Source organism: Antedon mediterranea, chromosome 2, assembly GCF_964355755.1.
Source record: "Antedon mediterranea chromosome 2, ecAntMedi1.1, whole genome shotgun sequence".
Taxonomy (NCBI): Eukaryota; Metazoa; Echinodermata; class Crinoidea; order Comatulida; family Antedonidae; genus Antedon; species Antedon mediterranea.
In genome coordinates, this window is record NC_092671.1 from 1,162,393 (window position 1) to 1,178,321 (window position 15,929).

The 15,929-nt window shown below is 31.1% G+C and overlaps 1 protein-coding gene across 2 annotated transcripts in view; it reads left to right on the top strand.

The window, feature by feature from the left end:
• Positions 1-2,429: 2,429 nt before the first annotated feature.
• Positions 2,430-15,929, top strand: part of LOC140040002 (CUGBP Elav-like family member 3-A) — a 30,196-nt gene continuing 16,696 nt past the window's right edge. For both annotated transcript variants that reach the window (XM_072085612.1, XM_072085613.1), the window contains exons 1-3: positions 2,430-3,096; positions 3,354-3,436; positions 13,475-13,523. In XM_072085612.1, the coding sequence (XP_071941713.1) occupies positions 2,865-3,096; positions 3,354-3,436; positions 13,475-13,523 (364 nt within the window). In that variant the 5' untranslated portion in view covers positions 2,430-2,864. The remainder of the gene's footprint in view (positions 3,097-3,353; positions 3,437-13,474; positions 13,524-15,929) is intronic.

Sequence of the window (15,929 nt, forward strand, 5' to 3'; positions counted from 1 at the left end):
GTCCCTTTTTCCCCATATATTTATTTTAGGCAAGCCAAGATAATTTATGAGCACTGTAATTTCCATTTATATTGGACAATAAATGAATCTGTATCTGTATGTTGATCCATATCCATTTACAGTAGGACTAGACTCTTGGGACAGGCCAGCAAAGTGTCCCTTTAATACAGTTTTTCTTGAGAAAAGAAGGTGTTTTAATGTAGGCCTTATCATATCACTCAGGATAATGGGTTTCCCAACTAAATACATATACAACTAAACATACCGTACTGTATTGTGATATGTATTTAGAAACTCATGTATTGTTCTTTGATGATTGTAAGTTTTAGGTTTCCCCGTTTAATCAGTTGAAGACAAATTAATTATAGGACAGTAATGTGAATCCGTTTGCAATATTCAATGCATACTGATGAATTCATTAACTGGGTTTGTTTTCTGTTGTCAAAGACAGACAGTGAGAGATATGACATTGTTGTTATAGATCCTGTAGACCTAACAAAGCCCACTTAATTTATACTGACTGTATTACGAGTCTTAAGCGTGGTTCCCACTAGAACGCAACGCAACGACGTATTGACGCAAGGTGCTGTATTGCGTAATCACAAGTGGGAAACGACGACGCAACATTGCTGCAAAGTTGCAGGTTTGATTTCACGCAGGCGAGAACAAACAAAATTATCGGAAGGGCATTTTCTTACGTTGCGTAGTTTGCGTCGCTAGTGGGAACCACGCTTTAAGCTCTGGCTACACTACTATCAAACTTTATGCTCATAATATGGACATGACGATGTCATATCACTACCATATTTTGGCATAGCACTACCATTTGTGGGCACATAACACTTTGTTTTCATCAAACAAGTTTGATAGTGTAGACAGAGATTTAGGAATAAAGTGCAATAATCTCCAGAAATTCCATAATATGGACAAAATAATGCCGCCGTCCCCAATATCCATCATTAGCCATTGTCATGACGTCATCTTCGTAAACTGCATGACCACATGACGTTTTTAGCTATACGCGTGTGTGAACTTCTATATATAAGGTATTCAAACCCAATCAATACTTATCGGTTATAGATTGTCTACATTTGTGTGATTTCACGATAATAGAAGACGGTTATGATAATAATGCGGATTAAGATGATGAGAGGTAGAAAATATGGCGGCGATGATGACACTGACCAAGATGAAGATACCCGGATGGTGAGGAGGACGAAGTGATAAAAACCATGTTGATGTAATGAAAATGACGCATCAAAAACGTCAAAAATGGACATTTACCTAATTTATTTTACTCAGCTTAATTTCAATTCTCCACACCAACAACAGAAGCTGTCAAAGTTTGGTTACCCCTGACACAACGCAAGGATTTACGGAAGCGCAACGCAAAGACGTAAAGAGCGCAACGCAAATACGTGATAGCGCAACGCAAGGACGTAAAGCCTGTTTTCCTGTCGACGTTATTCGACGCTATCGTTAACAATAATCGGCGATCTTCTACGTAAACATTGAAATGTTAACGATTTACAGGAAAAGGTACTCGCTATCGTTATCATTTCAACTTGATCGTTTTCAAACGATCGTCGTTGAACTGTTAATGATCAACGACGATAGCGTCGAATAACGTCGACAGGAAAACAGGCTTAAAGGGCGCAACGCAAGGACGTAAAGAACCCAACGCAAGAACGTAAACTGCGCAACGCAAGGACGTAAATAGCGCAACGCAAGGACGTAAATAGCGCAAGTAACAATCAAGCTTTAGTTTGTTTGGAACAATTTCAGTATTATATGCGTTCTTATGATCGTAGTAAATATATGTAATATATCAAAATCGATGGCGGCGAGGATCGATGGCCGATGTTGTTAAAATTTACCGTCGAATTAAGTGGATATTAAAGAATAACTGAATCTAAGGATTTGATAAACTGCAATGATTAGATATGTTGGGACCCGTGGGACGACATTGTGTACTTAGATCGTACTCTTGTGATTAAAAGTGTGTACTTAAATCGGGATCCTGAGGTTACCAATGTGTACGTAACCAATTTATCAGGTCCTTACTCGGAACAAGCTCATACTAACTAAACACAGTAATTGATGTCTTAAGACGAAAGGATAAGAAATGAAAACAAGAACTTATTCGTTGATTTTTAATTACGTCATTCTTTGAAATGATGAAATATAATAATAAAATTACCAAACAAAAAGTAATATGTAAATTATTTACGAAGTTTATTATTCATTGGTTTCCTTTTAATAAATGAAAACGAATCCTTTGTGATGAATGTAGGCCTATACCTAACTTTACTTTGGTATTTCATTCTTTGTTTTCGCTCTTACATTATTAGTCCTAAATGTTGACATTTGGTTAGAAAACATAAAACAAAGACTGAAATAATGAAGTTTGTCAATAACACAATTGGACCGTTAATGCTTTATTCCACTCGCGTGCCAATTGTTCAAACTTAATGAAGCCACACGAAACAAAAGCTACAATAAGAGTCACTTTTCAAATGCTTTGTGAGAAATGCGTACAGTGAACAAACACAACAAGAATTCATGCTGCTTTGAAATGATTCTCAACCGTCTAGCTCCCCCTTTGTGTAAGACGCAGTCGCGTGCCTATTGTTTGTCTTAGTGAGTCTTAGCCCATCCCACCGGGACTTCTCAACCATTAGCATAATTGGGACAGTAATACCTGAATAAATTTAAATAAATCTTGTCGTACAATAGAGATCTTTAGCATTGAAGCGTGCCCGCCTCCTCCTCATTGAGTCTGCCCGCATACGACAGTTCGGTCAATCTTCGCATCTCTCCTTTATTTCTTCTTCAAAAGTCTTACTATATATATACAAATAATCATGACGAATATGGCAACGGTGCAAATAAATGGAGAACATCATGTCGTCCACGGTAACCCAATCAAGGCACCAATGCACACTATTCCAATGAAAAACCATGATGCTATCAAACTATTTGTCGGCCAGATTCCAAGGACTTTGGAAGAGAAAGATCTTCGTCCGATTTTTGAAGAGTACGGTAGAATCTATGAATTGACTGTTTTGAGAGATCGTTATACAGGCATGCATAAAGGTAGGCTTTATTATATATACTTTATCATCATCATTTATACCTACATCGTCCTTAAATTAGGGCGCGTGTTTACTAATTAACAGGTGCTATCCATGTTTTACCTGTTTAAATCCATGTTTTGTTTACATATTTTGGTAAACGTCAACATTATTATTATCAGCTGCGCTGAAACGCCCATTTTTATGCGATGTATTTTAATATTTCTGATTTAACATTAAATATGTCAAATAAACAGATCTTATTCGATTTTATTTTAGGCTGCGCCTTTTTGACTTATTGTGACAGAGAAAGTGCTCTAGGTGCCCAATCAGAACTACACGAAAAGAAAACTCTCCCGGGGGTAAGTAACAATTCATAGTAAATGGTCAAACATGTTATTAAATTCGATAGTATGTTTTTATGCATATCAAATCTTTAAATAAATATTTTGATAATGAAAATGCAGGTATAGTGTGCTTAATCCGAAGATAATATAATTATTTTAATTGCATATTTTGAGTATGGTTATCTAGCTGCTAGTAAACAACCAATGGAATTGATTACCCTCTGGTATATTGGTCTTTTGTCAATACACTATTTATACACTGGTGGTATATTGGTCTTATGTCAATAACAGACCGATACGATAACATCGTAAGTCATAACTTTCAAAAACAAAATACTGAGGTATATTTTCTTTTGTTCTATTAAATGTTATTTTTCATTGTCTTAATAAACGCGTTTTTAAGTACGTACTTTATGTGAACGCAAGTATTGTAAGTACTGTACTTACTCGAGTCGTGGCCGCAATTGACTTGCTATGCCCGGCTGAGTTAATGGTCTTGAATGGACAAAGGAAAACTGACAGATGACAGAAGGCTTACGGAGCAGGCACATGTTCTATTTTAATACCAAACTATAATGTTTTAGGATTTATTTATCCGTTTATACAGACAGCAATTATATTTTAACACAGTAAGATTTTGAAGAAATCGTTGAATGAAGATTGATATTTAGTAATATTCTCATCTTCATTCAACGTTGTGTACGGCTAGAATCGCACAAAGGCAGAACATGATTTTTTCTTGTAAAAAGGTTTCTTTTAATTATTCAAACTATGCTTACTCTAGCTTTTAATAAACACCATAAATACTGCTATAACATAGAAAAAAAAACATACCTTAAATAAACAAATATTTCATTTCGGTTTGTTTTTATCCAAAACTTTTAATTATCTTGGATATAATAAATAAAATGATATGACCTACAGTGAAATATTATAACAAAAATATTAAATTAAAATTACCATAATGACAAACCGAGTTTAACAGTTAATATTTGAATATCGGTATAAATAAACTCGTATTAGTTAAAATTATTCATTGAATATATCGACCTCATTAATTATTTATAATGATGCATATTTGGTATGTTCGAATAAACGCTTCGGCAGCGACAGCAGGTGGTTTCCAGTCTGAAACTAATAGGCCTACTAGTACTGTACATTAAAACGCTTTTGTGTCGAGTTCAGCAAACAAGAATAAAATAATATAATTGATTCTTATGATTATATCATCTATAATTAAGTTTTGTTGAAATAAATGTGTATACATTACAATTAAGTTCGAACTAAGCAAATAGTTAAGTACGAGTGTTCGCCTATGAAGATTGTCCAATCCCGATTTTTGATGCAAGACGAATTGAACTTGGATCCCACTAAAGCGTAACGCAAAAGCGAGTTGACCAATCACCAGTGTCAGTTCGAATAATCCATCGCGTTTGATTTATCAAATCACTTGCGTTGCGCGTACGTCCTAGTGTGAACCAAGCTTAAGGCCTAATACGTTAAAGAAATTTACCTCTGTAGGCTACAAATACATCTTATTGGAAGTAGTGGGAACGAAATGCAATTGATTTTTGTATGGCCGCGCTCCATACCCTTAGCAGGTCCATAATTGGCTTTTTGCAGCAGTTCGAGTTAAGAACAGTTTTCTCTTGTGGATACACTTTAATTAAAAACTACGTTTTAATTTCAAATTAAAATTTCTTTGAAAGAAAAATTGAAAGATTAAGTGGGGCGTGGGCGTAGCAAGTAGCATACAACGCACAGTAGCAGAATGGATTTTAAATAACGTAATATTAATTGTGTAAAACGCGCGTGCGCAATATGTGTTGGAATACGCGTCCCCGCTTTAAGCTCAGTCTACACTATCACTATGTGACAAAAAATGTGATGTGCTCATATATGAATGATGATGCCATACCACTACCATATTTGAGCATATCTCTTCCATTTTTGGGCACATCACACTTTTTTTTTGTCAATCTAGCTTGATAGTGTAGACAGAGCTTTCTTTACCATACCTTATACTCTTTTACATGAGTATATTGAGAAAGAGAAATGTAAATGTAGCTGTTTGGTCATCATAATGCAGATGCATTAGTCTCTGTCAATCTAGGCAGTGGTCTAAATTGACTGCCTTTAACAGGGAGCTGCTAATTATGCAAAGTATATGTTGGTTTATTACCAATAACTTATATTCTTTTAAAAAATAGATCCTAAGAGTAATTTATTCTAATAGAAAAGAAAGAGCACGCCGTAAAATTGTATATGATTTATATTGTTTAACAGAATAACGTAGGTTTATAATTTATTCGAATTATAATATTATAATGATATTCGCGGCATCAATGGTTCACTGAATAGGCTTCAGTATAACCTTGCCGTTTTTTAGTAATTCATTCATTTTAAAACGAATATGTACATATTGCATACGGTACTGGTACGTCAAGGTATAATGTAAAATAAAAACAAATTCTTTCTTTCCATAATTATTTTCTGATGAAAACGATTTATCATCAATATTTATCATCTGTCTAAACTAAAATAAGACTGAACTAAAACTAAATGTTAATGGTATCCCGTTCTCGTCCAAATAATAGTCTGTGTAGATAGATAGAAAGATAACCAATCATTCAAAATAGTAAGTTGCTGTATAAATTTAATGAAATGTACTATGGTATAATCTCTAACATTAATTACAATTTGTAATGAATTAATTACATGACATTAAAGAACTTATTCCTCCGCCAAAATGGGATTAAATTGGTGGCCTTTTTGCAAAGTATGCCAGCAGCTCGTCCTCGATTGATGAACACTCACTCGCTAGTGAGATAGAACGCATTATCATCGTCGCGTCTCATTCTCATTTGCATATCGTCTACTACGTACACTCCATAAAAGCCTCACTACTCAAGAAATTTATCCAAAAAAGTAAGTACAAATATTCTTTAAATATTAGATCAGACGAAAGATCGTTGTAGCGAATATGTATATTTAAGTTGTGTAACTTGAATATCTTTTGTAAACTTGTTATTAGAAGTACACATTATTGAAGTGTTGATAATCAATATGACACACACACTGCATTACGCTTGTATGAATTCATTGCCACTGGCCATTATAAACCGCTCTTGTACGATATACTTATTTTCTTTAATCTAAAACATGAAATTTACAATATTTTAAAAAATGAATCTGAATTCGTTAAATGTAATATATTTAAATTAGCCCTCAGTATTCACTTTCCTTATTGAATTCCATATGTGTTATCTAAAACCATCATGTGTTTGGAAAACCTTGCTTCTTTACAGTTTTAAATTGCGTTTATAATATTTTAATTATTGTATCGGTATTAGTGTTTTGAAAAAGCAAAAAAAAAAAAATCTAACAAAAAAAACAACCCCTTGCTAATGCTAACAAAGAAGAAAAGGTTTATAAAATAATTCATAATATTATAAGATAAACAATTCGTTATCAAGTTTTTTAGTTAGATATTGATAGATATTGATTGAAATCGATCGAGAATGGATACAGAGAGAACAGAATAAATATGAATTCAATATTAGTAATTTTTTTGTAAATAATATCAACAAAAGCTGAACATTGTTCATACCGTAATCAAGCATCGTCGTTACGCTATCAATCCGTGTTTGTCTTAATTAACTTTCCTTTGTTATTGTCCTTGCTAATTTGGTCTCATGAAATTGACAAAAGGTATAGTATTCTTATTGCAATGAATCTGTCACCAATCGTGTATGGTAGTAGAGCGTTGTGCCAAACGGTCACTTAAAAATATGGTTATTTTACAATGTGGTTTTTAAAAAAAATTATATTCTATTACTAGTTGTTCCAAAATTGTGTTTTCTAAATTGGGGAGTGAGGGATAGTTGAGGTATTCTCCTGATTTTTATAAATATTATTAAGAAGCCGTAACTTCAATACATGGAGGTATAACATTATACCTCCATGTTCAATATATCCAACATAATTTGTTTTAGCAATAGGTTTACTACATTCCACCCGATTCCCAGTACTGTATCTCCATATACTATCTATTTCCGAAGAATCATAGGAATATTTTGTAATACAGCATCTCATTTATATCACATGTGGTGCCTGTATCATGTAATGTAGAAACCATGTGTGATGTTGTATTACCAAATATACCTACGATGATCCTTTGGAAATAGATGCAGTGCATATGTCAAAATAATGTCATTCAGTCCTTTATTATTATTATTGTACGGATTAGAATAATTCCTCGATATCTAAAATAAACAATATACTGATGATCGTCGTGTTGTTAAAAGGAAGTGTTGTTTGTGGGTTCAACCAAGTACGGTATTCCATTAACACAATTCGGGAAACACCTGCCTGTTTAGACAATCCGTGCTCTTAATTGTATTATTGTATTTTAGCCCTGAAAGGGGCAGATGGTGGCGTAAATTGTATTTTAAAGACGTATTGTCCCCAAAAACATGAAAAAATAAAGATGAATTAAATCAAACTTTAAATATGCAATTTTGTATAGTTTTAATGAAGTTATTCACAAAACTAATTAAACAAAAATATGTCGCTGATATAACTAAAAACACAATTTATTTCCGATTTCTTTAAATTACGAGTTTATCATATTTTTTTCGATCCGATCTTTGGTCAAAGTGAATAGGCCTAACTATTATGTGACATTAAAATGGTATATTCAACAACAAATATTAATGTTTAAAACTATTTGTTGAAAACGGAAAATATGGGCTTATCTTTAATTGAATTTACAAACTCTTTTTCGGAATGATTCCATACCGTAATTTTACCCAGACACAGTTGTGGGCCTACACTAACAATAGTTGATGAATTGTATTAGCATATACCACATCCAAACTGTACATTTAAAATAATGTAATATAAAGAATGCTATATCAAATTTGTTTACTTCAATTTCTTTTCAATAAAAATTTATCATAATGCCATATTAAATATTAATATTTATTTGTAGACCTTGCTTATTATAACACTTTCGGTCGATTCTACATCGAGGGTTTTTATAATGTTCAAAGATAAGTTAGGCTATAATGAAATTGCATTTCACACGAATACGATCTATGCACATCGCATTTAATTCGTGAAAATATCGAATCGCTTGTTTGCAAGCCATAAGCGAAAGAAGCGTGAAATTACCATGTACTCACCAAATCTTACGTCACGCACTAAATCATAAACTGGAAAGTTAAAATGCGCATGCGTAATACATTTCGTAAAAAAAAAACAATTACTATTCGTACTTTGCGTTTATTCATCGCATTTAACAGAAACTACATTCAATACATAAATTTAAATTTCTCGCATTAAGTTGTATTGGTTATATTCTCTGTGTTCTTTTAAGAAAATTAATTCGTTCTTACCCAGATATAATTTCAACAAACCATAAATGAAGTGTAGGCCTAATAAAGGCAATTTAACGAATGGGATACAAAAGCACCAGGGGTGGGGTGACGCACCGCACCAGGGGCGGGGTGACGCACCAGGGGTGGGGTGACGCAGGTATCAAAATAAATAATACCACTTATGTGTAAATTCTTAATACATTTAACATATTCAAAATTAAATTCACATGTCTTGTTTAAGTTTACAACAATTGTTAAAAGCCCGGAGGCCTAAATGGGATGGGTGGAGTTATTACACAAACTAGGCCTTAGATTTAAATAATAATTTGTATAAAAAAATAAAACCGCCAGTATGTGTAGCCTTATATAGGATAGGCCTATTTATAGGCCCTGGTAAAATGATCTACAGAGTCGTGATTGGGTATATCTAAACAGAAAACCCCTGAAAGGCATCCTCTCAAGCAGCTCATTCAACAAACAAAATCGATGACGACCGAGATGATGCGCATGCGTACACATTATTTGTTGATATTTGAGGCCAAACACGTTGCTGTAGTACAGCAGTAGTTATTAAAATATCTGGCTGATGACCACGTGATATCTGGTTGATGACCACGTAATCGTAATTTTAGAAGATTTATAGGAATATAAATCTTGTAAAATCGATCAGAACCATCTATTAAAATGTCAAGGTATTAAAACAACTCCAAACAAAAGGTTGTATTATTAATACATTAACATAATACAGTATATACACATTAACGATATTTGGTTTTTTTTATATTTAAAAAAATTCAATTCAATTATTAGGTTATATGCATGATATGCATATAACCTCTTGATTCTGTCAAAATCTTTATTTATTTATTTATTTATTTATTTATTCTTTCCTTAGCACTATTTGTCCGTGAATTATCTTGGCATCAGTTTCATCTATCTAAGTCAATTTTTCAGAGTATATTCCTTATGGCCAGGAATCGATGTGGTTATGTTTTCACGATGCGCAATCAAAAATTACGCGGTCTACGCGCGATTTAACGAAATCACGTTTGTAATCATATCTTCACAAACAAGAATCACTTTTAAACAAAATTTGGTACTCATAAATTTCAGGTCATATTTCATCATATGGCAATACAATTACGTGCGTAGCGCATATAACGCATGCGTACGCGCGCTTAAAATGTTGAAAATTGTCAGAATTTATTTTCGATGAAATTAGAGTACGTTTCAGGCAATTTTAAGCGTTTAAAAAATTGCCATGAGTGCGCAGATTTTTGCACGCGCACTGCGCGTCAAACGTTAATGCGCACTGTTTGTGTCCGATTACTGTTGTATAACCTTTCTTTAATAATATCATCATATTTTATTCACTTTTCAACGCGAAACAGCGTTATACGAGCACGTCAAAAGTGACGGGCTACGCACGTGTAAGTTAACAAAATGGTGAAAATATGCTAAATTTTAAAATTAATATATATCGTTAGAATGCTCGGGAACACGTATTTTTTATTTAATTTTCTTGAAGTGTATATATCATATGTATGATTTGTTATGAAATTAGAAGAACAAAAGTTGATTAAGTCATCATTAATGGCACATTAAATTTAACAAAATTAATTTCGACAATCAAACAAATTATAACATTTTCTTAGGCCAAAATAACAAACTTAACGTTAACTTTCTTCCTTAAGAAGTTCATATATTAAAGTTAAAAGTATATAGTTTGACAGTGCATCATTTTTTTTAATTTTTAAAGATGTCATCATAGTAAAACATTATAATTCATTGCGGTATGTAATAATCTATCTGCACCAAAGTGGTTACTGCATAGTAAATACACGGAGGAATTTTTCTCCAACTTTTAGTCAGTTGTGTATGGCTCGATGGTCTGTGCTCGTGTCATGGCATTCAAAGTACCGAGTTCGAGTCTCACATTGGGAAACGAAATAAGATTTTTTTTTTATTATCCGTATTGTTCAAATTTATTTCTTAGTGTATAGATTATACACATGATTTATAATGAAATCTAGATAAAAAGTTACTTTATGCCTTTATTATTATGTAACAACAAATGCGGTTTATGACATTATACGCAGAGGGATCTTTGATCGGATTGTGATACCGGCTATGGTGTTCGCGTTAGCAAAGTCCTATCATATATTATAAATAATTAAAGATTCTGAGAAAATCAATCAATCAATCAATATATCTTTTAAAAATCAATTATCTTTATTTAAATCAATGCATATAACCTATAATTCGTCATAGTGACGAATTAAATCTAGTTAAATGAATTGTTATTCACTATACCCAAAGATTTTAGATTAATAGAGGGTACAAATCGATCGGCCGACATTTCACACAAATTTTAACAAAATTAATAGGCATACATTTGTTACAATGTGAACCATGAGATACCATTGTCATACGCGTTATTATCACAAAGCATTTTGATTGGTCCAGAGTATCAACTTAATTTAGATAGAGGGTGCTTTGTTTTGCCTGGCAGACTATCTAAGGATCGAGGTCCGTTTTGTTGGTTCAAGACATACACTAAAAAAAGCTAAATTGTTAGAATGACAGATGCTAATAATATAGCAATTAACGTAAAAGTATCTTACAATGCTTTAACTTGTTAGTTAGTATTGTTTAAAGTGCATTGAAAGTCATACCTAGTCCATGCTTAGGCCATGGTGAAGTAAGTTTCTCCATGCCTTAGCCTAGCTAGGCCATGGTGTTAGGCCTACCAGTCGCGGTGTACCATGACCATCTACCTACCCTATTCTCAGGTGGTCACATCGTATTAGATAACCTCTACGGTAGGTAGGTATAATCAGGGAGATACATCTCCCTGGTATAATCTCACAAATGTACTATAAATAATTTGGTTTGATTATAAAATAATAATGTTTTTTAATTCAACTATACAATAAAAACAGGATTTTTTTGATAAACAAAATTAAACCAGGCTGTCTGTACTGTAAATAACAATACTTTTATTTATTTTTAATAATAACAAAATAATATTATTGTACTGCCATTAAAAAAAAATTACTAAAATAAATGAGCTAGACAAAATGAGCGGATTAATAAATAATGCGGAAAACAATATCATATCCTATTGACCTTGTAATATATGTGTAAAAATATGAATTTTGATTCATAATTAATATGTTTGAAATTAACAGCAAATACAATTCTCACATCATTTGTAGTTTTATTGTTGAAATTGCATCTGAATGAAGTTTCACTCGTTGAGCATAATGGCATTCAGTGCTTGCTAACTTATTAACATATTAAATGTTGAGCTACGTTACATCATAAGAATGCTCGAAGCATTGAAACACACCACAAAAGCATTTCTAATTAAGCTTTGACATTATCTAAAAGCCTGTTCATAATCGTTAGGTTAAGCTGATTATCTAATACAACTGAAATGATAAATTATTCTGTAGAATATTTTCCATGAATTTTTATCTTTATCTAAAATTAAATTAGTCAATTGTAACAATTTTTATAGAAGTATTTCATAAAAATGATATGGATATTTTATTCAAGATACATTTACAATTTAAAATATAAACTTTTTTTTTTATAAAAGATTGAAATTAAAAATATATGCAAGCCCAGGGAGCACTTATTTATTCTATAAGCGTTAATGAGTACATACGAACATCAGTGATACAAAATATGAAATGTTTTTGTTTTTGTATTTAAAAGAAAAATCATGTTGGTTGTTATTAGTGCATTTTATTGTTTTAAGTTTTATAGTGCCTTCATTTTGTATGACCCATGGGTCCTTGGATAGATCTTATTCACCAAGCATTCGTTTGAACACATACAAACAAAACTCATCAGAATATCTTAAACAAACCCAAGGTTTTAAATTTCCAAAAGAAATATGTAGTTTGATCTTGAAGAAGAAGATTTTAATTTAACGTTACTGAAGATCTGAATTAAATATGGGAGCAGGTGTGGTTGTTAGAGGGTCTGTTCGTTCCTTTTGCTTTGTTAGTCCTCGCACTTCACTGCACACTACAACAAAGGCTGCTTGCTCTACAAAGGCCTCACCACTATTCAACTTTAAAATGAACATGTGTCAAAGATTAGTATAAACATATATATTAGCTGCATCAACATAAAAGTGAAGTTCCCAGATTACAGAAAGGCCCAATGGGAATGCTGACAACAAAAGAACTAATTTTATGCATGTTGGCAACAGTATAAATAATGTTGATAATGTTTGTAAATAAATGTTGAAATATTGTAAATAATAAAGTTCATCAATTCCTTAATGTTTATATGTCAAATGACCATGTGATTGATTTATTAACATTTTTTTTATTTTAAAATCTAACATAGCTTCTCTTCAAACATACACACTACTATAGTTATATTATTCATTATTAGTAGTATAATGAATACAACAAATATGTTTCAATATAAATATGTTGATCCAACAGCAGATTGAGTGAATTAATAAGTGAATTATTATTATAATGTAATTTCTTTTATATATATAAAGTTCAAAATGTTTGTTTTTTTTATGTTTTAAATCACTACCATGATATTGTAACACTACCTACATACATAAAAAATAATTAATTTTACTACAATTTATCAAGTTTTTCTTAACACAAATTGTTATTATTTTGTAATTGTTTTTCAGATGAACCGGCCCATACAAGTTAAACCTGCAGACAGTGAGAACAGAGGAGGTAGGTTAGATTTTATTTTGTAAACAATTTTATTTTTAAGAATACCAGAGCACTCGTTGGCTTCAAATGTCTAATTTATGCATCATCGAAAGGAAACGTACAATAATGGAATAATCAATAAGATGATGACGACGAGCATTGTGCTTGCTTAAGCGTTTCTTAAGCAAGTCATTGAGTGCTGGCATTTTGTAGCGTCGTCATCGTACTGTGTTCAACATAATTATCATAAATTATGTCTAGTAGTACTTGTACGTCACTTTTCATCGTTACAAGGCAACACAAAAATGATATGACAAAACTATATGGAAAGAACCAATCGTGAATATAATATAAATATCGTGGTATATATTTATTATTTTTAAATTTTTATCTATTTTAATTTTATCGGTTATTAATAAAAAAGTAATTTTAGTAACACATAATCTGTTTTTGCAGTTAGAAAAATATTGTTTTAAAATAAAAATAAATTTTTTATTTACCAAACTCAATGTTTTAAAATTAGTAACTGAAAATATTTTGACATTTAAAACTAGTAATTAAGGAAATGCTGTCTGATGTCATTCACTTGATAAATGTTGACAGTTTAAGAAATGTCAAATTTTAAATATTCTTTTCCAATTTCTATTTTAAAATGTGATTTATTATTACTAGATTTAAATACTATACTTTCTCAATTATTATTAGATTCATGTTACAAATGTCTTATTTTAAATCAAATATAATCAAATTATATTAGATAATGCCAAAGATATAATCATATAATATAAATACATTATCTAAAGGCATATACAAGCTCTTTCAAACCTTTGAAAAGAAAACCAGACTTTTATTTATTTTTTAAACATACATGCCAGCACAAGGGTAGCCAGTAATTGTTGGCTGTATTGAAGCATATGTATATTTATTTTATACATTTACATGCTTAAAGAAACAAATTCATTTTTAAAAATATATAATTATTAAATTTAACAAATATTGCAATATGATTATAAACACATTTTAAAGTAATTTCATTGAAAAATTCTAAATAAAATATACAGTATATAATGTAGAAAATACACTGCAGTAATTTTAAAATGTTACTGAAGAAATTTAGTGTAGAATAACAATGAAATAATATGACTGTATCGTGAAGGTATGACTGTATCATAAGATCTACTGTAGGGATGATAAGCAAATATGGCTTAACAATTACTGTTAAAGACATACGAACATGGATACAGTTATATTGCGGCAGCTCACATTATAGAATAAATACACACTGCATATAAATTGCAAAGAAATCTACAGATACATTAGCCACATAAGTCTAAGTCTTCTTTCTTCTAAATTTAATTGTACATTTCTAGCAACAACTGATTGCGGTTTGTGATTTATTATTTCACTACGTTCAGTATTTATTTAAGAAAGCCCACAGCGTATCTCATGCAGTTATTACATTGCGGGTAAGATTTCACTCGTAAAACAACGTTGTTGTCGTAAAAAAACAAATGCAAACAAATCCTCACATTTCATTTATGTTTCATTTCACTATTTATTCATAATTTATTTCAAATATTACTATTTTATTTTAAAAATTAAAAGTAAGTATATATACAAAATATTGAAAAGTTCAAAATATATTTTGTTATGTGATATAATGTTTTCAAATTGAACAAAAATTATAAATTTGTTGAATAATATATACCAGTAAGTAAATATATTTTAATACAAATTTTAAAAGTCCAAAATATTTTATGTTTAATTTTTTTTTTTTTTTGTTAAATAAATATACCATTAATCGAAATACTTTTTAAAAATAAAATATAAAAGTAATACGTTTGTGCTCGTTGTTGTACAGTATGAATATGAAATAAAAATAAAAAACAAGAAATTAACTATAAAAAACAAAAACTTGTTTAGAACCTGTAATAAATAATCATTATGATGATGAATGAACTAAAGCTGCTCAACATAATGATTGCAAACCGGATACCACTTTCACAGTGAACAATTCAACGATAGAACGACGCCCCACGTTACTGAAAACCAAGCAAACCAGCTGAGTTCTTTGTTCTATGTCAATTGATTAAACAACATTACATATTCATAAGTATGCGTATCGTATATGCTGCTGCATTAGCCATTCAGCACAAGTTTAATATGGGTCAATACAATACTACTAGGTTTCCGTATAAATACACCATACATAATTAAGTATTGATCCAGCTCTGTAAAAATGCTATTTAATGAAAGTAAACGCCAGGTATCGTGACGGAGTATAATTAGATAAAATGGAAGCAATAAACTTGTGGTTCATAGATATAAAAGTACATCATAATATATTATAAAATGTATAATTTTTTTTTCGTTTTGTCTTTTATATATTTATATATATTAGTATTTATTCAAATTTAACATAATTAT